This window comes from Rana temporaria, unplaced genomic scaffold, assembly GCF_905171775.1.
Source record: "Rana temporaria unplaced genomic scaffold, aRanTem1.1, whole genome shotgun sequence".
NCBI classification, from domain to species: domain Eukaryota; kingdom Metazoa; phylum Chordata; class Amphibia; order Anura; family Ranidae; genus Rana; species Rana temporaria.
The window spans coordinates 5360-28190 of record NW_024404766.1 but is presented as its reverse complement, the minus strand read 5'-3'; the positions used below and the strand labels follow the sequence as shown (position 1 = coordinate 28190).

General features: G+C 58.4%; 1 protein-coding gene and 1 long non-coding RNA gene across 2 annotated transcripts; both read left to right on the top strand.

Annotated features, from left to right (window-relative positions):
* The first annotated feature begins 753 nt into the window (after positions 1-753).
* TRIM62 (tripartite motif containing 62) lies at positions 754-16297 on the top strand. The gene is made up of 5 exons (XM_040334974.1): positions 754-1267; positions 7759-7854; positions 8403-8659; positions 10704-10819; positions 15144-16297. Exons 1-5 carry the CDS (start codon positions 860-862, stop codon positions 15692-15694), a joined length of 1428 nt encoding a protein of 475 aa, XP_040190908.1. The 5' UTR covers positions 754-859; the 3' UTR covers positions 15695-16297.
* A 2322-nt stretch (positions 16298-18619) lies between these two features.
* LOC120923432 lies at positions 18620-22162 on the top strand. The gene is made up of 2 exons (XR_005745952.1): positions 18620-20268; positions 20503-22162. It is a non-coding gene; the product is annotated as an uncharacterized LOC120923432 (long non-coding RNA).
* Positions 22163-22831: the final 669 nt, after the last annotated feature.

Here is a 22831-nt window from a genome sequence, read left to right as displayed (position 1 = left end):
GTTCCTCTCTCTCTCCCCCCCTCCTCTGTTCCTCTCTCTCTCTCCCCCCTCCTCTGTTCCTCTCTCTCTCTCCCCCCTCCTCTGTTCCTCTCTCTCTCTCCCCCCTCCTCTGTTCCTCTCTCTCTCTCCCCCCTCCTCTGTTCCTCTCTCTCTCTCCCCCCTCCTCTGTTCCTCTCTCTCCCCCCTCCTCTGTTCCTCTCTCTCTCTCCCCCCTCCTCTGTTCCTCTCTCTCCCCCCTCCTCTGTTCCTCTCTCTCTCTCCCCCCTCCTCTGTTCCTCTCTCTCTCTCCCCCCTCCTCTGTTCCTCTCTCTCTCTCCCCCCTCCTCTGTTCCTCTCTCTCTCTCCCCCCTCCTCTGTTCCTCTCTCTCTCTCCCCCCTCCTCTGTTCCTCTCTCTCTCCCCCCCTCCTCTGTTCCTCTCTCCCCCCCCTCTCCTCTGTTCCTCTCTCCCCCCTCCTCTGTTCCTCTCTCTCTCTCCCCCCTCCTCTGTTCCTCTCTCTCTCTCCCCCCTCCTCTGTTCCTCTCTCTCTCCCCCCTCCTCTCTCTCTCTCTCTCTCTCTCTCTCTCTCCCCCTCCTCTGTTCCTCTCTCTCCCCCCCCCTCCTCCTCTGTTCCTCTCTCTCTCCCCCCTCCTCTGTTCCTCTCTCTCCCCCTCCTCTGTTCCTCTCTCCCCCCCCTCCTATCATCATGCATGAGTGTGACACTTTTTGGGGGGACATTAGAGTGTAAGCTCCTGTGGTGCAGAGACTGATGGTGACCCTTTTGGGGGGTCTCTTTCGTAGGAGGTGTGAGGTGGAGCGCGGTCTCTCCTTGTCGGTGGATCCGGTGTCTCGCGGTGCCGTCTCCTCCGGTCTCCCCCGGGATGGCGTGCTATCTGAAGGACGAGCTTCTGTGCTCCATCTGTCTCAGCATCTATCAGGACCCGGTGAGCTTCGGCTGTGAACATTATTTCTGCCGTAAATGTATCACGGAGCATTGGAGCCGCCAGAAGCACGGGGGTCCCCTGGACTGTCCGGAGTGCCGGAGGTCCTTCGCTGAGCCCACCTTGTCCCCCAGCCTGAAGCTCTCCAATATTGTGGAAAGGTACTCGGCCTTCCCCCTGGACGCCATCCTCAGCGCCCAGCGCAGCTCCTTCCCCTGCAAGGACCACGACAAAGTGAAGCTCTTCTGCCTGACCGACCGAGCCGTGGTCTGCTTCTTCTGTGACGAGCCCTCCCTGCACGAGCAGCACCAGGTCACCAACGTGGACGAGGCCTTCGAGGAACTGCAGGTGAGTGCAGGGGGGGGCACCCACATCCAATGTGATTCTGAAGACCCAAACCAGGGGAGGGACCTAAAGCCCAACTCCAGCCACAGTCATTTTATTTTATACAGAGTGGGGAGGAGCCTAATCTCTGTCTGTGATCCTATTGGTGAGTTTCCCCCCCAATGGCAGAATACGCTGGGGACTTGTAGTGTATAGTTGTTCCCCAGCGGGCCGGGCGAAGGTTCTGTCAGTGAGTTTGGAGGGGGAGCTGGGTCTGTGGGATCTGTATGGTGGGCTGAGGGATGGGCATGGTGGGCTGAGGAATGGGCATGGTGGGCTAAAGGAAGGGGATGGTGGGCTGAGGGATGGGCATGGTGGGCTGAGGGATGGGCATGGCGGGCTGAGCATGGTGGGCTGAGGGATGGGCATGGTGGGCTGAGGGATGGGCATGGTGGGCTGAGGGATGGGCATGGTGGGCTGAGGGATGGGCATGGTGGGCTGAGCATGGTGGGCTGAGGGATGGGCATGGTGGGCTGAGGGATGGGCATGGTGGGCTGAGGGATGGGCATGGCGGGATGGGCATGGTGGGCTGAGGAATGGGCATGGTGGGCTGAGGGATGGGCATGGTGGGCTGAGGGATGGGCATGGCGGGATGAGCATGGTGGGCTGAGGGATGAGCATGGTGGGCTGAGGGATGGGCATGGTGGGCTGAGGGATGAGCATGGTGGGCTGAGGGATCTGTATGGTGGGCTGGCGGATGAGCATGGTGGGCTGAGGGATGAGCATGGTGGGCTGAGGGATGAGCATGGTGGGCTGAGGGATGAGCATGGTGGGCTGAGGGATGAGCATGGTGGGCTGAGGGATCTGTATGGTGGGCTGAGGGATCTGTATGGTGGGCTGAGGGATCTGTATGGTGGGCTGAGGGATCTGTATGGTGGGCTGACGGATCTGTATGGTGGGCTGACGGATTAGCATGGTGGGCTGAGGGATGGGCATGGTGGGCTGAGGGATCTGTATGGTGGGCTGAGGGATGAGCATGGTGGGCTGAGGGATGAGCATGGTGGGCTGAGGGATGGGCATGGCGGGATGAGCATGATGGGCTGAGGGATGGGCATGGTGGGCTGAGGGATGGGCATGGTGGGCTGAGGGATCTGTATGGTGGGCTGAGGGATGAGCATGGTGGGCTGAGCATGGTGGGCTGAGGGATGGGCATGGTGGGCTGAGGGATGAGCATGGTGGGCTGAGGGATGAGCATGGTGGGCTGAGGGATGGGCATGGTGGGCTGAGGGATCTGTATGGTGGGCTGCAGGATGGGCATGGTGGGCTGAGGGATCTGTATGGTGGGCTGCAGGATGGGCATGGTGGGCTGAGGGATGTGCATGGTGGGCTGAGGGATGAGCATGGTGGGCTGAGGGATGAGCATGGTGGGCTGAGGGATGAGCATGGTGGGCTGAGGGATCTGTATGGTGGGCTGAGGGATCTGTATGGTGGGCTGAGGGATCTGTATGGTGGGCTGAGGGATCTGTATGGTGGGCTGAGGGATCTGTATGGTGGGCTGACGGATTAGCATGGTGGGCTGAGGGATGGGCATGGTGGGCTGAGGGATCTGTATGGTGGGCTGAGGGATGAGCATGGTGGGCTGAGGGATGAGCATGGTGGGCTGAGGGATGGGCATGGCGGGATGGGCATGGTGGGCTGAGGGATGGGCATGGTGGGCTGAGGGATGGGCATGGTGGGCTGAGGGATCTGTATGGTGGGCTGAGGGATGAGCATGGTGGGCTGAGCATGGTGGGCTGAGGGATGGGCATGGTGGGCTGAGGGATGAGCATGGTGGGCTGAGGGATGAGCATGGTGGGCTGAGGGATGGGCATGGTGGGCTGAGGGATCTGTATGGTGGGCTGCAGGATGGGCATGGTGGGCTGAGGGATGTGCATGGTGGGCTGAGGGATGTGCATGGTGGGCTGAGGGATGGGCATGGTGGGCTGAGGGATCTGTATGGTGGGCTGCAGGATGGGCATGGTGGGCTGATGGATCTGTATGGTGGGCTGATGGATCTGTATGGTGGGCTGATGGATCTGTATGGTGGGCTGATGGATCTGTATGGTGGGCTGACGGATCTGTATGGTGGGCTGAGGGATCTGTATGGTGGGCTGAGGGATCTGTATGGTGGGCTGAGGGATGGGCATGGTGGGCTGAGGGATGGGCATGGTGGGCTGACGGATGAGCATGGTGGGCTGAGGGATGAGCATGGTGGGCTGAGCATGGTGGGCTGAGGGATGGGCATGGTGGGCTGAGGGATGGGCATGGTGGGCTGAGGGATGGGCATGGCGGGATGAGCATGTTGGGCTGAGGGATGGGCATGGTGGGCTGAGGGATGGGCATGGTGGGCTGAGGGATGGGCATGGCGGGATGAGCATGGTGGGCTGAGGGATGGGCATGGTGGGCTGAGGGATCTGTATGGTGGGCTGACGGATGAGCATGGTGGGCTGAGGGATCTGTATGGTGGGCTGAGGGATGGGCATGGTGGGCTGAGGGATGGGCATGGTGGGCTGACGGATGAGCATGGTGGGCTGAGGGATGAGCATGGTGGGCTGAGCATGGTGGGCTGAGGGATGGGCATGGTGGGCTGAGGGATGGGCATGGTGGGCTGAGGGATGGGCATGGCGGGATGAGCATGGTGGGCTGAGGGATGGGCATGGTGGGCTGAGGGATGGGCATGGCGGGATGAGCATGGTGGGCTGAGGGATGGGCATGGTGGGCTGAGGGATGGGCATGGTGGGCTGAGGGATCTGTATGGTGGGCTGACGGATGAGCATGGTGGGCTGAGGGATCTGTATGGTGGGCTGAGGGATCTGTATGGTGGGCTGAGGGATCTGTATGGTGGGCTGAGGGATCTGTATGGTGGGCTGAGGGATCTGTATGGTGGGCTGACGGATCTGTATGGTGGGCTGACGGATGAGCATGGTGGGCTGAGGGATGGGCATGGTGGGCTGACGGATGAGCATGGTGGGCTGACGGATGAGCATGGTGGGCTGAGGGATCTGTATGGTGGGCTGAGGGATGAGCATGGTGGGCTGAGGGATGAGCATGGTGGGCTGAGGGATGGGCATGGCGGGATCTGTATGGTGGGCTGAGGGATCTGTATGGTGGGCTGAGGGATCTGTATGGTGGGCTGAGGGATCTGTATGGTGGGCTGAGGGATCTGTATGGTGGGCTGAGGGATGAGCATGGTGGGCTGAGCATGGTGGGCTGAGGGATGGGCATGGTGGGCTGAGGGATGGGCATGGTGGGCTGAGGGATCTGTATGGTGGGCTGAGGGATGGGCATGGTGGGCTGAGGGATGAGCATGGTGGGCTGAGGGATGAGCATGGTGGGCTGAGGGATGAGCATGGTGGGCTGCGGGATGGGCATGGTGGGCTGAGGGATGAGCATGGTGGGCTGAGGGATCTGTATGGTGGGCTGAGGGATCTGTATGGTGGGCTGAGGGATGGGCATGGTGGGCTGAGGGATGAGCATGGTGGGCTGAGGGATGAGCATGGTGGGCTGAGGGATGAGCATGGTGGACTCAGGGATGTGTATGGTGGGCTGAGGGATCTGTATGGTGGGCTGAGGGATCTGTATGGTGGGCTGAGGGATGGGCATGGTGGGCTGAGGGATGGGCATGGTGGGCTGAGGGATGGGCATGGTGGGCTGAGGGATGAGCATGGTGGTCTGAGGGATGAGCATGGTGGTCTGAGGGATGGGCATGGTGGACTGAGGGATGTGTATGGTGGGCTGAGGGATGTGTATGGTGGGCTGAGGGATGTGTATGGTGGGCTGAGGGATCTGTATGGTGGGCTGAGGGATGAGCATGGTGGGCTGAGGGATGGGCATGGTGGGCTGAGGGATGGGCATGGTGGGCCGAGGGATGGGCATGGTGGGCTGAGGGATCTGTATGGTGGGCTGAGGGATGGGCATGGTGGGATGATGGATGAGTATGGTGGGCTGAGGGATCTGTATGGTGGGCTGAGGGATCTGTATGGTGGGCTGAGGGATCTGTATGGTGGGCTGAGGGATCTGTATGGTGGGCTGCAGGATGGGCATGGTGGGCTGAGGGATCGGTATGGTGGGCTGAGGGATCGGTATGGTGGGCTGAGGGATCTGTATGGTGGGCTGAGGGATGGGCATGGTGGGCTGAGGGATGGGCATGGTGGGCTGAGGGATCTGTATGGTGGGCTGAGGGATCTGTATGGTGGGCTGAGGGATGAGCATGGTGGGCTGAGGGATGAGCATGGTGGGCTGAGGGATGGGCATGGTGGGATGATGGATGAGTATGGTGGGCTGAGGGATGGGCATGGTGGGCTGAGGGATGAGCATGGTGGGCTGAGGGATGGGCATGGTGGGCTGAGGGATGAGCATGGTGGGCTGCAGGATGAGCATGGTGGGCTGAGGGATGGGCATGGTGGGATGATGGATGAGTATGGTGGGCTGAGGGATGGGCATGGTGGGCTGAGGGATGGGCATGGTGGGCTGAGGGATGGGCATGGTGGGCTGAGGGATGAGCATGGTGGGCTGCAGGATGGGCATGGTGGGCTGAGGGATCAGCATGGTGGGCTGAGGGATGGGCATGGTGGGCTGAGGGATGGGCATGGTGGGCTGCAGGATGAGCATGGTGGGCTGAGGGATCTGTATGGTGGGCTGAGGGATGGGCATGGTGGGCTGAGGGATGGGCATGGTGGGCTGCAGGATGGGCATGGTGGGCTGAGGGATCAGCAATGGCAGCAGATAAGCATCTCACATGACAGGTTCCCTTTAATGGATTATAAAATAAGATTTGTGGCCCTTCCATCCTCTGTAGACGGTTCCTGGAGCCTTCAGTGATGGAGAAGATCTCCACCCTCCGGTGGGCTGGTATGTGTCTCTATAGAGAGGTGTTGAGTGTACTGACATCACAAGTCCTGAGGGGGGCGTGGTGTGAACACAACTAATCCTCTGCAATGCAGTTTGTGTGTCGGGGGCGGAGTCGGTGGGGGGGGGGGATTTACTAAAATCAGAGGACTCAGAACCTGGCAGCCAATCGGCTTCTATCTTCAGCTTTTTCCTCACCTCACATGCCCCCCCCCCCCGTGTGGTGGGACCCCTCAGAAGGGGGCAGACAGTGTACTCAGGATAATGGTATCCACCTCCTCCCCTCATGGGCCCTGTGTCACCCCCCCCTCGTGTGGTGGGACCCCTCAGCCCCCCCCCCTCGTGTGGTGGGACCCCTCAGCCCCCCCCCCCTCGTGTGGTGGGACCCCTCAGCCCCCCCCCCCTCGTGTGGTGGGACCCCTCAGCCCCCCCTCGTGTGGTGGGACCCCTCAGCCCCCCCCTCGTGTGGTGGGACCCCTCAGCCCCCCTCTCCTGTGGTGGGACCCCTCAGCCCCCCCCCTCGTGTGGTGGGACCCCTCAGCCCCCCCCCTCGTGTGGTGGGACCCCTCAGCCCCCCCTCGTGTGGTGGGACCCCTCAGCCCCCCCCCCTCGTGTGGTGGGACCCCTCAGCCCCCCCCTCATGTGGTGGGACCCCTCAGCCCCCCCCCTCGTGTGGTGGGACCCCTCAGCCCCCCCCCGTGTGGTGGGACCCCTCAGCGCCCCCCCCCCTCATGTGGTGGGACCCCTCAGCCCCCCCTCGTGTGGTGGGACCCCTCAGCCCCCCCCCTGTGTGGTGGGACCCCTCAGAGGGGGGCAGAAATTGTACTCAGGATGATGGTATCCGCCTCTCCTCATGGGCCCTGTGACACCCCCCCGTGTGGTGGGACCCCTCAGCCCCCCCCCGTGTGGTGGGACCCCTCAGCCCCCCCCCCGTGTGGTGGGACCCCTCAGCCCCCCCCCGTGTGGTGGGACCCCTCAGCCCCCCCCCCTCGTGTGGTGGGACCCCTCAGCCCCCCCCCCCTCGTGTGGTGGGACCCCTCAGCCCCCCCCCCCCCTCGTGTGGTGGGACCCCCCCGCCCCCCCTCGTGTGGTGGGACCCCTCAGCCCCCCCCCCTCGTGTGGTGGGACCCCTCAGCCCCCCCCCCCCGTGTGGTGGGACCCCTCAGCCCCCCCCTCCCCCGTGTGGTGGGACCCCTCAGCCCCCCCCCCCCCCGTGTGGTGGGACCCCCCAGCCCCCCCCCCCCCCGTGTGGTGGGGCCCCTCAGCCCCCCCCCCCCCCGTGTGGTGGGACCCCTCAGCCCCCCCCTCCCCCGTGTGGTGGGACCCCTCAGCCCCCCCCTCCCCTGTGTGGTGGGACCCCTCAGCCCCCCCCTCCCCCGTGTGGTGGGACCCCTCAGCCCCCCCTCCCCCGTGTGGTGGGACCCCTCAGCCCCCCCCCCCCGTGTGGTGGGACCCCTCAGCCCCCCCCCCGTGTGGTGGGACCCCTCAGCCCCCCCCCCCCCCGTGTGGTGGGACCCCTCAGCCCCCCCCCGTGTGGTGGGACCCCTCAGCCCCCCGTGTGGTGGGACCCCTCAGAGGGGGGCAGACATTGTACTCAGGATGATGGTATCTCTGTTGTCTCTCTCCAGCGAGAACTGAAGGAGCAGCTCCAGGCGTTGCAGGAGAGCGCCAGGGGCCACACCGAGGCCCTCCAACTACTGAAGCGTCAGCTGGCCGAGACCAAGGTGAGAATCCCAGCCAATGGAAGAGTTCTCTGTGTTCCCGGCCTGTCCTGCCTCTCGCCCCCCCCCCCCCCCCCCGGCCATGCCGGAGAATCTCCATGGTGACCGGGCCCCTAAACTGCCAGATCTCGGTCCCCCGGGGTAGGATCGGCCCCCCAGAATCTCCCAAAATATAAAGAGGTGACTTCCTGCCCCGCCTAACCCATCCCCCACCCCTCTGATGATTGGCCAGTAAGTCAGACCAATTGACACCCTGCAGTGCCCCCTATGTACGGCCATTTCCCGCTTGTTTCTTCATAGTCCCGTCCATCCGTAATCTGTGACGGGTCCTGACACTGCAGTGCTCTGTGCTGGCAGAGCTCAGTAACAGCCACACCCCTCACACAGGTTTGTATGGCCGAGGAAGAGAGGGGGCGTGGCTAAACAGGCCTGGTTACTGGCTTCACAATCCTATTCAGCCCCCGCCCCCCAGGACTATGAAGGTGGAGGCTGTCAGTATGAGGAGACAGGTTCTCTTTGTGTCACTCACCCTGTGCTTTCTCCCCGCCTAGTCCTCTGCCAAGAGCCTGCGCGCCACCATCAGCGAGGCCTTCGAGCACCTCCACCGACTGCTGCGAGAGCGCCAGAAGGCCATGCTGGAGGAGCTGGAGTCCGACACGGCGCGCACCCTGACCGACATCGAGCACAAGGTCCAACGCTACAGCCAGCAACTGCGCAAGGTGCAGGAGGGGGTGCAGATCCTGCAGGAGCGCCTGGCGGAGAGCGACAAACACAACTTCCTGGCGGGGATCTCATCGCTGTCTGAGAGGTAACCCATAGCAACCAGCCCAAAATCGTGTCATTGCTATGATGGCTTCAGGTGTGCAGATTCAACCAAAGAGCGCCCACCATAGACCACAGACCGCCCACCATAGACCACAGACCGCCCACCATAGACCACAGACCGCCCACCACAGATCAGACCGCCCACCATAGACCACAAACCGCCCACCACAGATCAGACCGCCCACCATAGACCACAGACCGCCCACCACAGATCAGACCGCCCACCATAGACCACAGACCGCCCAGCACAGACCATAGACCGCCCACCACAGACCGCCCACCACAGACCACAGACCGCCCACCACAGACCACAGACCGCCCACCGTAGACCACCCACCACAGACCGCCCAGCACAGACCGCCCAGCACAGACCGCCCAGCACAGACCGCCCAGCACAGACCGCCAGCACAGACCATAGACCGCCCACCACAGACCAGACCGCCCACAGACCGCCCACCACAGACCAGCCACCACAGATCAGACCGCCCACCACAGACCGCCCACCACAGATCAGACCGCCCACCATAGACCACAGACCGCCCAGCACAGACCATAGACCGCCCACCACAGACCAGCCACCACAGACCGCCCACCACAGATCAGACCGCCCACCATAGACCACAGACCGCCCACCACAGACCGCCCACCACAGATCAGACCGCCCAGCACAGACCATAGACCACCCACCACAGACCACCCACCGCCCACCACAGACCGCCCACCACAGACCAGACCACCCACCATAGACCGCCCACAGACCGCCCACCACAGACCAGCCACCACAGATCAGACCGCCCACCAGAGACCACAGACCGCCCACCACAGACCGCCCACCACAGATCAGACCGCCCACCACAGACCGCCCACCACAGACCACCCACCACAGATCAGACCACCCACCACAGACCACCCACCACAGATCAGACCACCCACCACAGACCGCCCACCACAGATCAGACCGCTCACCACAGACCGCCCACCACAGATCAGACCACCCACCACAGATCAGACCGCCCACCACAGATCGCCCACCACAGACCGCCCACCACAGACCGCCCACCACAGACCGCCCACCACAGACCAGACCGCCCACCACAGACCACCCACCACAGACCGCCCACCACAGACCGCCCACCACAGACCAGACCGCCCACCACAGACCGCCCACCACAGACCGCCCACCACAGACCAGACCGCCCACCACAGATCAGACCGCCCACCACAGATCAGACCGCCCACCACAGATCAGACCGCCCACCACAGATCAGACCGCCCACCACAGACCGCCCACCACAGACCGCCCACCACAGACCGACCGCCCACCATCCACCACAGACCGCCCACCACAGACCGACCACCACAGACCGACCACCCACCGCCCACCATCCACCACAGACCACCCACCACAGACCGCCCACCACAGATCAGACCGCCCACCATAGACCACAGACCGCCCACTATAGACCACAGACCGCCCACCACAGACCGCCCACCACAGACCATAGACCATCCACCACAGACCGCCCACCACAGACCGCCCACCACAGACCATCCACCACCCACCATAGACCACAGACCGCCCATCACAGACCGCCCACCATAGACCACAGACCGCCCACCACAGACCGCCCACTATAGACCACAGACCGCCCACCACAGACCGCCCACCATAGATCAGACCGCCCACCACAGACCGCCCACTATAGACCACAGACCGCCCACCATAGATCAGACCGCCCACCACAGACCGCCCACCACAGACCACCCACCATAGACCACAGATCACCCACCATAGACCACAGACCGCCCACCATAGACCACAGACCGCCCACCACAGATCAGACCGCCCACCATAGACCACCCACCGGAGATCGACCTCCCACCGCAGACCAAGCAGTGCACCCACCACAGACCGCCCACTATAGACCGCAGTGCACCCACCACAGACCGCCCACCGCAGACCACCCACCATAGATCGCACTTTGTATTTATTGTCCCCGTTTCTCTCCTTTCTCCTCCCTCTCCAGGTTAAAGGGAAAGATCCACGAGACCAACCTGACCTACGAAGACTTCCCCACCTCCAAGTATATGGGGCCCCTGCAGTACACCATCTGGAAGTCGCTCTTCCAGGACATCCACCCGGGTAATAAGACCTTCCCTTCCTTCTTTCTGATTGGGCGAGCATTGTGGGAGGAACTATTCCCTGATGATCCGTTCTTCCTGTGTAATCCTACCTAGAGTGAGCCCCCCCACATATACAGCCAGCCTCGCCCACCCCCCCCCAGAGACTTGTGAGGTGCATAGATGTAGAGAGGACGCTCCTGTCTGGAAGTATAGACCGGTCCTGATTTCTGGGAGCGGGGTACGCAGAGTAGAGAGGACGCTCCTGTCTGGAAGTATAGACCGGTCCTGATTTCTGGGAGCGGGGTACGCAGAGTAGAGAGGACGCTCCTGTCTGGAAGTATAGACCGGTCCTGATTTCTGGGAGCGGGGTACGCAGAGTAGAGAGGACGCTCCTGTCTGGAGGTATAGACCGCTCCTGATTTCTGGGAGCGGGGTACGCAGAGTAGAGGGGACGCTCCTGTCTGGAAGTATAGACCGGTCCTGATTTCTGGGAGCCGGGTACGCAGAGTAGAGAGGACGCTCCTGTCTGGAAGTATAGACCGGTCCTGATTTCTGGGAGCGGGGTACGCAGAGTAGAGAGGACGCTCCTGTCTGGAAGTATAGACCGGTCCTGATTTCTGGGAGCGGGGTACGCAGAGTAGAGAGGATTTCCTGTCTGGAAGTATAGACCGGTCCTGATTTCTGGGAGCGGGGTACGCAGAGTAGAGAGGACGCTCCTGTCTGGAAGTATAGACCGGTCCTGATTTCTGGGAGCGGGGTACGCAGAGTAGAGAGGACGCTCCTGTCTGGAAGTATAGACCGGTCCTGATTTCTGGGAGCGGGGTACGCAGAGTAGAGAGGATTTCCTGTCTGGAAGTATAGACCGGTCCTGATTTCTGGGAGCGGGGTACGCAGAGTAGATTGGACGCTCCTGTCTGGAAGTATAGACCGGTCCTGATTTCTGGGAGCGGGGTACGCAGAGTAGAGAGGACGCTCCTGTCTGGAAGTATAGACCGGTCCTGATTTCTGGGAGCGGGGTACGTAGAGTAGAGAGGACGCTCCTGTCTGGAAGTATAGACGGGTCCTGATTTCTGGGAGCGGGGTACGCAGAGTAGAGAGGACGCTCCTGTCTGGAAGTATAGACCGGTCCTGATTTCTGGGAGCGGGGGTACGCAGAGTAGAGAGGACGCTCCTGTCTGGAAGTATAGACCGGTCCTGATTTCTGGGAGCGGGGTACGCAGAGTAGAGAGGACGCTCCTGTCTGGAAGTATAGACCGGTCCTGATTTCTGGGAGCGGGGTACGCAGAGTAGAGAGGACGCTCCTGTCTGGAAGTATAGACCGGTCCTGATTTGTACATGTATGAGATCAGCCTGGTCTGGGTTCGGGGCGTGCGGATTGCAGATCCTGGTACTCATCTGCCGGGATCATGTGATCGCTAATTTCATTCATAACAGCTGTTGTGTTTCCTATTGAGTGATTCAGTGATTGGCCCACAGCTATCACATAGTACCAATCACAGCACCCTGTACCATGTGATTAGCTGTAGCCAATCCACAGATCAATAGTAATCAGAATTTAAATCGCAATCAAAGCGTAAAAAAAAAAAAGTAGTACAGCGTTGCTATGGTGACACCGGACTACTCTGATAAAAGTATTAAACTTTATTCATTCAATTAAAAAATAAAATGATGGCCCGGATTCACAAAGCACTTACGCCGTCGTATCTCCAGATATGCCGTCGTAAGTACAAATATGCGCCGAACCAGAAACCAAGATACGCCTAAAAACAGGCTTCATCTAAACGACGTAACTTGCCTACGCCAGCGTATCGTGGGCGCAGATTTACGCTGGACGTAAGTGGCGCTCCCATTGATTTTCGATTCAAATATGGAAATGAGGGAATTACGGCGATTCACGAACGTAGTTGCGCCCGGCGCATAATATACGCGATTTGCGCAAGTCGTACGTCCGGCGTAAAGTTATTCCCCGTATAGGAGGCGCGACCCATGCAGAGGTATGGACCAGGGAACACAAGCCGCTGTATATTACGTAGTTTACGTTGGACGTGAATAGGGCGGGGCGTAGGTTACGTTCACGCCGTAGGCAGCGATTCAACGTATCTTAGGCAGTTGTTTCGACGTGATTCTGAGCATGCGCACTGGGATGCGGCCACGGGACGGCGCATCATTTGCATGGGGTCACGCCCACTTCCACTTACGACGGCTTGCGCCTTAGAAACCCAGCGTAGATTTGGCAGCGAGTGCTTTGTGAATTCGGTGCTTGCCTCTGTGCGCTGCGTCGGCGTAGCGTATATTCGATACGCTACGCCGGCATAAATATGCGCCGATGTATGTGAATCCGGACCATGTTTTCAGTTGCATTGGATTTCTTTAGCAGAATATATTTTGGCCGAAGTTTCTGAGGAAATTTCCTTTTTATTTGAGATTTTTTATAACGGGTGTTTTTTTTTTTTTGTCTTTTTTTCATTTTTATAATAAAAATTAAACCCCCAGCGGTGATCAAATACCAATAAAAGAAAGTTCTATCTGTGATAGAAATGTAATTGGGTTGCATGACCGCGCAATTGTCAGATCGCTGAATAGCAGAAAAGGGTCCAGAAGGGGGACGATCTTCCGGAGGTGAAGGGGTTAATCCCGGGGACAGTCCAGGTTCTGTACAGACGTGTGACACATTCGGTCCCCGGGTGACGGCAGATTTGTGGTCGGGGTGGTTTTTCGCTGTCACCGGGTGTGTCTGATTTCTGTCAGGAGAGAGTTTGGGTGTAACAGGTGTGTAGGGCAGAGGAGGCTCCTGCCTAGGGGAGAATCACACTGGGGCTGACAGGTGACACATTCCTGTTTATACAGATCACTGAGGGAGGCGGCACACACACCTGACCTTCAGACACATGAATCTTCCTCCACAATCAGCTGCTCTGTCCTCAGTGCCTGAAGATGTGCCCATCCTTGCCTCTCGCCGGGGGGTCGTGCGTGTCCTTGCCTCTCGCCGGGGGGTCGTGCCCTCCCTTCCCTGTCCCTGGGGGTCGTGCCGGTCCTTGCCTCTCGCCGGGGTCCGTGCCCGTCCTTGCCTCTCGCCGGGGTCCGTGCCCGTCCTTGCCTCTCGCCGGGGGTCGTGCCCGTCCTTGCCTCTCGCCGGGGGGTCGTGCCCTCCCTTCCCTGTCCCTGGGGGTCGTGCCGGTCCTTGCCTCTCGCCGGGGTCCGTGCCCGTCCTTGCCTCTCGCCGGGGGTCGTGCCCGTCCTTGCCTCTCGCCGGGGGGTCGTGCCGGTCCTTGCCTCTCGCCGGGGGGTCGTGCCGGTCCTTGCCTCTCGCCGGGGGTCGTGCCCGTCCTTGCCTCTCGCCGGGGGGTCGTGCCGGTCCTTGCCTCTCGCCGGGGGGGTCGTGCCGGTCCTTGCCTCTCGCCGGGGGGTCGTGCCGGTCCTTGCCTCTCGCCGGGGGGTCGTGCCGGTCCTTGCCTCTCGCCGGGGGGGTCGTGCCGGTCCTTGCCTCTCGCCGGGGGGTCGTGCCGGTCCTTGCCTCTCGCCGGGGGGTCGTGCCGGTCCTTGCCTCTCGCCGGGGGGTCGTGCCGGTCCTTGCCTCTCGCCGGGGGGTCGTGCCGGTCCTTGCCTCTCGCCGGGGGTGGTGCCCGTCCTTGCCTCTCGAGAGGCAATGTAATGTTTATGGCAGTGCAGGGACTTGGCCCACATTGATATCTGTAGGACAGGAGCGGGTGAGGAGGAATCCTGGCAGTGACTGGAAGGGAGGAAACGTTTCCCAGAGAGACCAGGAAATTCTCCACAAAAGAAACCTTTCCTGCCGGAATCCGGTCCGTGGCACTCGGGAGAATCTTTGTGTCCTGTACCCGGGATTCACCTCCCCCTCTGTCCTTGTACCGGGATTCACCTCCCCCTCTGTCCTTGTACCGGGATTCACCTCTCATTCACCTCCCCCTCTGTCCTTGTACCCGGGATTCACCTCTCATTCACCTCCCCCTCTGTCCTTGTACCGGGATTCACCTCCCCCTCTGTCCTTGTACCGGGATTCACCTCTCATTCACCTCCCCCTCTGTCCTTGTACTGGGATTCACGGCTCATTCACCTCCTTTCCCTCATTCACCCCCTTTCCCTCATTCACCCCCTTTCCCTCATTCCCCTCCTCCATTCCCCCCCCTCATTCCCCTCCTCCACCCCCCCCCTCATTCCCCTCCTCCATTCCCCCCCCCCTCATTCCCCTCTCCATCCCCCCCCCTCATTCACCTCCTCCATTCCCTCATTCCCCTCCTCCATTCCTCCATGCCCCCCCTCATCCCCCCCCCCTCATTCCCCAGTAGTAGAATGTCTCACACATGTATTGCTCTTCTCCTCAGTGCCGGCGGCGTTGACGTTGGACCCGGTGACCGCCCACCAGCGCCTGATCCTCTCGGATGACTGTACGATCGTGGCGTACGGTAACTTGCACCCTCAGCCTCTGCAGGACTCTCCGAAGCGCTTTGACGTGGAGGTGTCGGTGTTGGGCTCGCAGGTCTTCGATGGCGGCGTCCATTACTGGGAGGTGGTCGTCTCCGACAAGACGCAGTGGATGATTGGACTGGCCCACGAAGCCGTGAGCCGCAAGGGAAGTATTCAGATCCAGCCCGGGAAAGGCTTCTACTGCATCGTGATGCATGATGGGAACCGCTACAGCGCCTGCACAGAGCCCTGGACGCGGCTCAACGTCAAGAGCAAATTAGAGAAGGTCGGCGTCTATCTGGACTATGACAAGGGTCTCCTGATCTTCTACAACGCCGACGACATGTCCTGGCTCTACACCTTCCGCGAGAAATTCCCCGGAAGACTCTGTTCCTATTTCAGCCCCGGGCAGAGCCACGCCAACGGCAAGAATGTACAACCGCTGCGCATCAACACGGTGCGAATATAGCCCCGCCCCCCACCATGCTGCTGCCTGTCCGGGGGAGGGAGGGGCCCCATATTTACATATTCCATCTCTCCTTCATCCACTGAGGGACACAGGAATTCAGAACCGTCGAGTGACACCGCTGCCCGCAGGAGGTCAAGACCTTCGAAAAAGTCCTAAACCAGCCCCCTTGTGTCCCAATCTCCACCCAGCAACCAGCTCCCTTGTATCCCAATCTCCACCCAGCCCCCTTGTGTCCCACTAAACCAGCCCCCTTGTGTCCCACTAAACCAGCCCCCTTGTGTCCCACTAAACCAGCCCCCTTGTGTCCCACTAAACCAGCCCCCTTGTGTCCCACTAAACCAGCCCCCTTGTGTCCCACTAAACCAGCCCCCTTGTGTCCCACTAAACCAGCCCCCTTGTGTCCCACTAAACCAGCCCCCTTGTGTCCCACTAAACCAGCCCCCTTGTATCCCACTAAACCAGCCCCCTTGTATCCCACTAAACCAGCCCCACTAAACCAGCCCCCTTGTGTCCCACTAAACCAGCCCCCTTGTATCCCACTAAACCAGCCCCCTTGTATCCCAATCTCCACCCAGCAACCAGCCCCCCTTGTATCCCACTAAACCAGCCCCCTTGTATCCCAATCTCCACCCAGCAACCAGCCCCCTTGTATCCCACTAAACCAGCCCCCTTGTATCCCAATCTCCACCCAGCAACCAGCCCCCTTGTATCCCAATCCCCACCCAGCAACCAGCCCCCTTGTATCCCAATCTCCACCCAGCAACCAGCCCCCTTGTATCCCAATCTCCACCCAGCAACCAGCCCCCTTGTATCCCAATCCCCACCCAGCAACCAGCCCCCTTGTATCCCATTCTCCACCCAGCAACCAGCCCCCTTGTATCCCATTCTCCACCCAGCAACCAGCCCCCTTGTATCCCATTCTCCACCCAGCAACCAGCCCCCTTGTATCCCAATCTCCACCCAGCAACCAGCCCCCTTGTATCCCATTCTCCACCCAGCAACCAGCCCCCTTGTATCCCAATCTCCACCCAGCAACCAGCCCCCTTGTATCCCAATCTCCACCCAGCAACCAGCCCCCTTGTATCCCAATCTCCACCCAGCAACCAGCCCCCTTGTATCCCAATCCCCACCCAGCAACCAGCCCCCTTGTATCCCAATCTCCACCCAGCAACCAGCCCCCTTGTATCCCAATCTCCACCCAGCAACCAGCCCCCTTGTATCCCAATCTCCACCCAGCAACCAGCCCCCTTGTATCCCAATCTCCACCCAGCAACCAGCCCCCTTGTATCCCAATCTCCACCCAGCAACCAGCCCCCTTGTATCCCAATCCCCACCCAGCAACCAGCCCCCTTGTATCCCAATCTCCACCCAGCAACCAGCCCCCTTGTGTCCCACTAAACCAGCCCCCTTGTATCCCACTAAACCAGCCCCCTTGTATCCCACTAAACCAGCCCCCTTGTATCCCAATCTCCACCCAGCCAGTTGGGTGCCGCCTTCAGCTCTGACAAAAGTCTAACGTCTTTCTTCCCCTACCGTCTAGGTGCATCAGTCCGGGGCCACAGTATGACTTCACAGGGCAGCCATCAGAAATGTTGGGGCCCCTTGCACATTTTTAGGCCCGGGCCCCCCCCTGCCCTGACCACCAACATTTCCTAGGGCCTACCCACTGGCCGTACCACCGAATCTGCTCACTGACATCCAATACCAAGTCCCCCTCCTCCTCCTCCTCCTTCAGTCCCATATCATGTCCTCCTCTTACAATCTCATCTCCCTCATCCCATGTTGTCTCCTCCTCCATCCCATGTCGTCTCCTCCTCCATCCCATGTTGTCTCCTCCTCCTCCTCCATCCCATGTCGTCTCCTCCTCCTCCATCCCATGTCGTCTCCTCCTCCTCCATCCCATGTCGTCTCCTCCTCCTCCTCCATCCCATGTCGTCTCCTCCTCCTCCTCCTCCATCCCATGTCGTCTCCTCCTCCTCCTCCATCCCATGTCATCTCCTCCTCCTCCTCCATCCCATGTCGTCTCCTCCTCCTCCTCCATCCCATGTCGTCTCCTCCTCCATCCCATGTCGTCTCCTCCTCCTCCTCCATCCCATGTCGTCTCCTCCTCCTCCTCCATCCCATGTCGTCTCCTCCTCCTCCTCCATCCCATGTCGTCTCCTCCTCCTCCATCCCACGTCGTCTCCTCCTCCTCCATCCCACGTCGTCTCCTCCTCCTCCATCCCACGTCGTCTCCTCCTCCTCCATCCCACGTCGTCTCCTCCTCCTCCATCCCACGTCGTCTCCTCCTCCTCCATCCCACGTCGTCTCCTCCTCCTCCATCCCACGTCGTCTCCTCCTCCTCCATCCCACGTCGTCTCCTCCTCCTCCATCATCCCATGTAGTCGTCTTCTCCTCCTCCTCCATCATCCCATGTAGTCGTCTTCTCCTCCTCCTCCATCATCCCATGTAGTCGTCTTCTCCTCCTCCTCCATCATCCCATGTAGTCGTCTTCTCCTCCTCCTCCATCATCCCATGTAGTCGTCTTCTCCTCCTCCTCCATCATCCCATGTAGTCGTCTTCTCCTCCTCCTCCATCATCCCATGTAGTCGTCTTCTCCTCCTCCTCCATCATCCCATGTAGTCGTCTTCTCCTCCTCCTCCATCATCCCATGTAGTCGTCTTCTCCTCCTCCTCCATCATCCCATGTAGTCGTCTTCTCCTCCTCCTCCATCATCCCATGTAGTCGTCTTCTCCTCCTCCTCCATCATCCCATGTAGTCGTCTTCTCCTCCTCCTCCATCATCCCATGTAGTCGTCTTCTCCTCCTCCTCCATCCCATGTAGTCGTCTCCTCCTCCATCCCATGTCGTCTTCTCCATCCCATGTAGTCGTCTTCTCCTCCTCCTCCATCCCATGTTGTCTCCTCCTCCTCCTCCTCCATCCCATGTCGTCTCCTCCTCCTCCATCCCATGTCAGTAGGGCAGTAAACTAGGTCAGTCATTTTTTTATTATTGTTTTTAAGACCCCCGGCAGCAGAAAGAAAGTGATAAATCAGCAGAAAGTAATATTAGCAAAAGCTGATACCTTGGGGGCCTGAGTCACTCTGGACATTCCGGGCCCCTTTATAAGTGTGGGCTTGTACCCCCCTGATGGCAGCCCTGTGCCTTCATACCTGCCCATTTGTGTTGGGGTGCCTCCTGAGCACCGTTGGCATTAGGGTTGGTACCCCGGGGTTGTTTCCAGTCTCAGGAGTCTTTTTGGCTTTACCAGCCTTTCTCAACCTTTTACCCCAGAGGAACCCCTTAAATAATTTCCAGGTCTCAGGGAACCCCTAGTAAGATTTGTCCATTGGTGGGTTGTTGAAATGCCCCTTACATTGATGGTGGTAAATGGGGGAAAAAAGGCTCCTTTTTAATGGGGTGGCCAGATTGATGACCTTGTCTCTGCCAAATGGGGTTGGACCATTTTGGAGGTACCATTAGATGGGAGGTCCAGCTAGCCACAGCTCAGGGAACCCCTTGCCACCTCTGAAGGAACCCTAGGGTTCCATGGATTATCGGTTGATAATGGCTGGACTATACCTTGGGATAATACACCGTGAGGGTGATCACCCTCCATAGATATCTCCTGTGAGATGGTCATCTGGCCAGGCAGCCTCGTTCTGGTATCTTCCCTCCCCCGATGCCAAGGTTGGGGGTGTAAGGCTTGGGCCTTTCACTTCTAAACCAGCTAGTCTCCCCTCATGGACTGTTTTTTTGTTCAGTGGTCCCTCTGGGGACCTGTTCTCCAGGGGCTGGACCCATCTGCTTTTTTTTTTTGACCATGACTATTTTGTGGAGTTGCCTTGTTCTACCAGTTTTGGTGGTTTCTTGGTCCACAGCCTTTTGCAGGTGAGGGGCTCGGTGCTCCTTCAGAGGAAGCCATTCCACTTTACTGATCGGAGCACCAGGTCGGACTTGACCTCCGCTAGTTCAGATTTGGGGGCGCTAGTTCAGATTTGGGGGTTGCTCCTCCTAGTAGTCATGTGTTACAGATGGCTCCCGTCTTCCTTCTGTCGTGGCCACTGCTGACCCCTCAACTGGACTGCTCTTGGACAATCCCGGCCGTTTCTGAATTCCTGTGCCCGTCAATGGACGATGGAGATCGGAAGATGTTTGTACTTACCTGCAAATCTTTTTCTTGGAGCGTCCCACCCTTCTGTGGTTTTTGGTGGCCCCGTGTACTGCTCACAAAACTTGAGGCACACCGGGCACAGGGGGTGTTATGCCGGGGCTGGCTTACAATGTTACTGTTTGCTGGTGTCTAAACCTCCTGTAAGCGGCAGTATAACCCAACTGTGGATGAATTCCTGTGTCCCAAGAAAAAGATTTCGGGGTAGGTTCAAAAAAAATAATCTTTATTTAGCCTATAATATAAGAGGACCAATGAAAGTATCGCAGGCGTGGATCAGTACAGGGAGGCCCCGCCCCTTCAGGACTGATTTCTATAATATAAAAGGACCAATGAAAGAATCGCAGGCGTGGATCAGTGCAGGGAGGCCCCGCCCCTTCAGGACTGATTCCTATAATATAAAAGGACCAATGAAAGTATCACAGGTGTAGATCAGTGCAGGGAGGCCCCGCCCCTTCAGGACTGACTCCTACAATATAAAAGGACCAATGAAAGTATCGCAGGCGTGGATCAGTGCAGGGAGGCCCCGCCCCTTCAGGACTGATTTCTATAATATAAAAGGACCAATGAAAGAATCACAGGCGTGGATCAGTGCAGGGAGGCCCCGCCCCTTCAAGACTGATACCTTTATTGGTCCTTTTATATTTAAGGAATGGCAGGTGTAGATCAGTGCGGAGAGGCCACACCCCTTCAGGACTGACTCCGCCCCCCATATAACAGAATGAATGGACGCTCGAGACAGGAACATTCGGTGGATCCCAATTCAGAGTCTAGAATGTCGGTCTACATGACCAGGTGGGAGATATCTCCCCATATAATTAGAAGGATGGGAGTTGTAGTCTCATGATCAGAGCAGAGGATTCTGGGAAGACGTCTTTTATGGCCGATTCCTGGATCTGATCTCTGACTGTGAAGGTCTAATGGTAAAAAAAAGGGCTCATTTTCTGCCTGCAGGAGGCGATCAGATAATGTACCAAACCCATCACACAACCAATGAATGAAGGACCAATGTGAGGCGCATGTGTATGGAGGGAAGGGCCTGTTTTGCTGTCTGTGCCCCCAGGGAGGAGATGTTGTTGTCCCCGCACCTCTGTTTTGGACAGAATGGGGCACAAAGAAAACCTCTAATAAGGTCACAGACAGAAATCGTATTTCTCTCTCCCATGCTATCCAAAATTTAAAGCTGAACACCACCTAAAAACGGAATAGCCCTTTAAAACCTAATAAATGTGTTTGCTGCAATACTTACATTCAATCCTGAGCTGCTCCCCACAGTATCACATTTCTGCCACTAGATGTCCTCAGTTTTCAGGGTTGAATGACATCCAGCGTCATCCAACCAAGGAGTTCTGAGGCGGTCACGGACCGCCAACCAATCTGTAATTGGACAGTGAAAGGAGAAGAAGCAGACTGATGAGGTCATCTCTCTGCTCTCACAGGTTCAGCTTTAAAAACAATTGGCTAGCATTGGGCTTTAACCACCATGTGCTGCTAACAAGGAAACAAACAGAGAGTGGTTAAGTCAGTCAGGAGCAAGCGATCGCCCTTGACGCTCCGCCCACAACCGAACGATAGTGGCGAGATCTCCCCCACAGCCCCCTCCGTGTCCCCGTATAACAATTCTATATATTCTCTTCACCGGACATCCAACTGATGGATCATTGTAACCCGAAACGGAATCCAGTTGTGGCCGGAGTGAGAGCCAAGACCTCCATCCAGACAAACCAAGTCTACAAATGTCCCCCTTTCGCTTTTTCCTTCCTTGTGATGCCCCCGAGAGCTCTACAAGGATTCTCCGAATGAACCCTAAACAACCCCCCCCCCCCCAATGGCCAGAGCTTCATCATTGCTTGGTGGTAAGTACTTTTCCTGAAAGATCGGCTGTGTCAGGAGGGAGGACATTGCATCTCGGCAATTTGATGGCCTCCATTTTTGCTTTCACTTCATTCCACCCAAAATCTGATTCTTCTCTGGTGTATGGGGGGAACTAAACTCTTCTCTGTGATTGGTTACCCTAACTCTGATCTGGTTAGTAGTAGGTGGTCACATCCAGCTGGACGTGTTCTGTAATGTTCAAGACATTTTGTAGATTATCCAAGGCACTTCTTCAGTTCTGAGGGACGGGAAGATCCCTGAATATTTATACCCACCCTGGTAGACCCCTTCATCCAATGACCATGGAATGTGTCATGGCAGATGTTGTTTGTCCAAGAGCAGGTGGAGGTGTGAAAGTTGTGCTCCCACCTTGTTCTAGTTATATCACCCCATCCTTGGCATCAGGAGGTCTGCAGAGGTGTCATTCCTTCCATTCACAGGACTGAGGTTTGAATGGTCAAATCTCCAGGGTAGTTGAGATAAAAATGATATGTGGAAGACTGGTGGTGTTAGAGGCCCAACCCCCGATTAAGGATAGTTGTCTCAGTTTGATATAGATATCCTTGTGAACCAGTTTTCGTCTATATGTGCACCTCAATGCCCTGTCCTGCCACCGTCCAAAAGACTATAAGAGTTTTGACCTGTAGAACTTGTCCTCCTATGTTGGTCTTGACCTGTGGAATTTGTCCTCCTAGGTTGGGTCGTGACCTGTGGAATTTGCTCTCTTATGTTGAGTCTTAAGCTGTGGAATTCGTCCTACTAGGTTGAGTCTTAACCTTTAGAATTTGTCGTCCTAGGTTGAGTCTTGACCTCTAGAATGTGTCCTCCTGTGTTGGGTCTAGACCTTTAGAATTTGTCCTCCTGTGTTGGGTCTAGACCTCTAGAATTTGTCCTCCTGTGTTGGGTCTTGACCTCTAGAATTTGTCCTCCTGTGTTGGGTCTAGACCTCCTAGAATTTGTCCTCCTGTGTTGGGTCTAGACCTCCTAGAATTTGTCCTCCTGTGTTGGGTCTTGACCTGTAGAACTTGTCCTCCTGCGTTGGGTCTTGACCTCTAGAATTTGTCCTCCTGTGTTGGGTCTTGACCTGTAGAATTTGTCCTCCTGTGTTGGGTC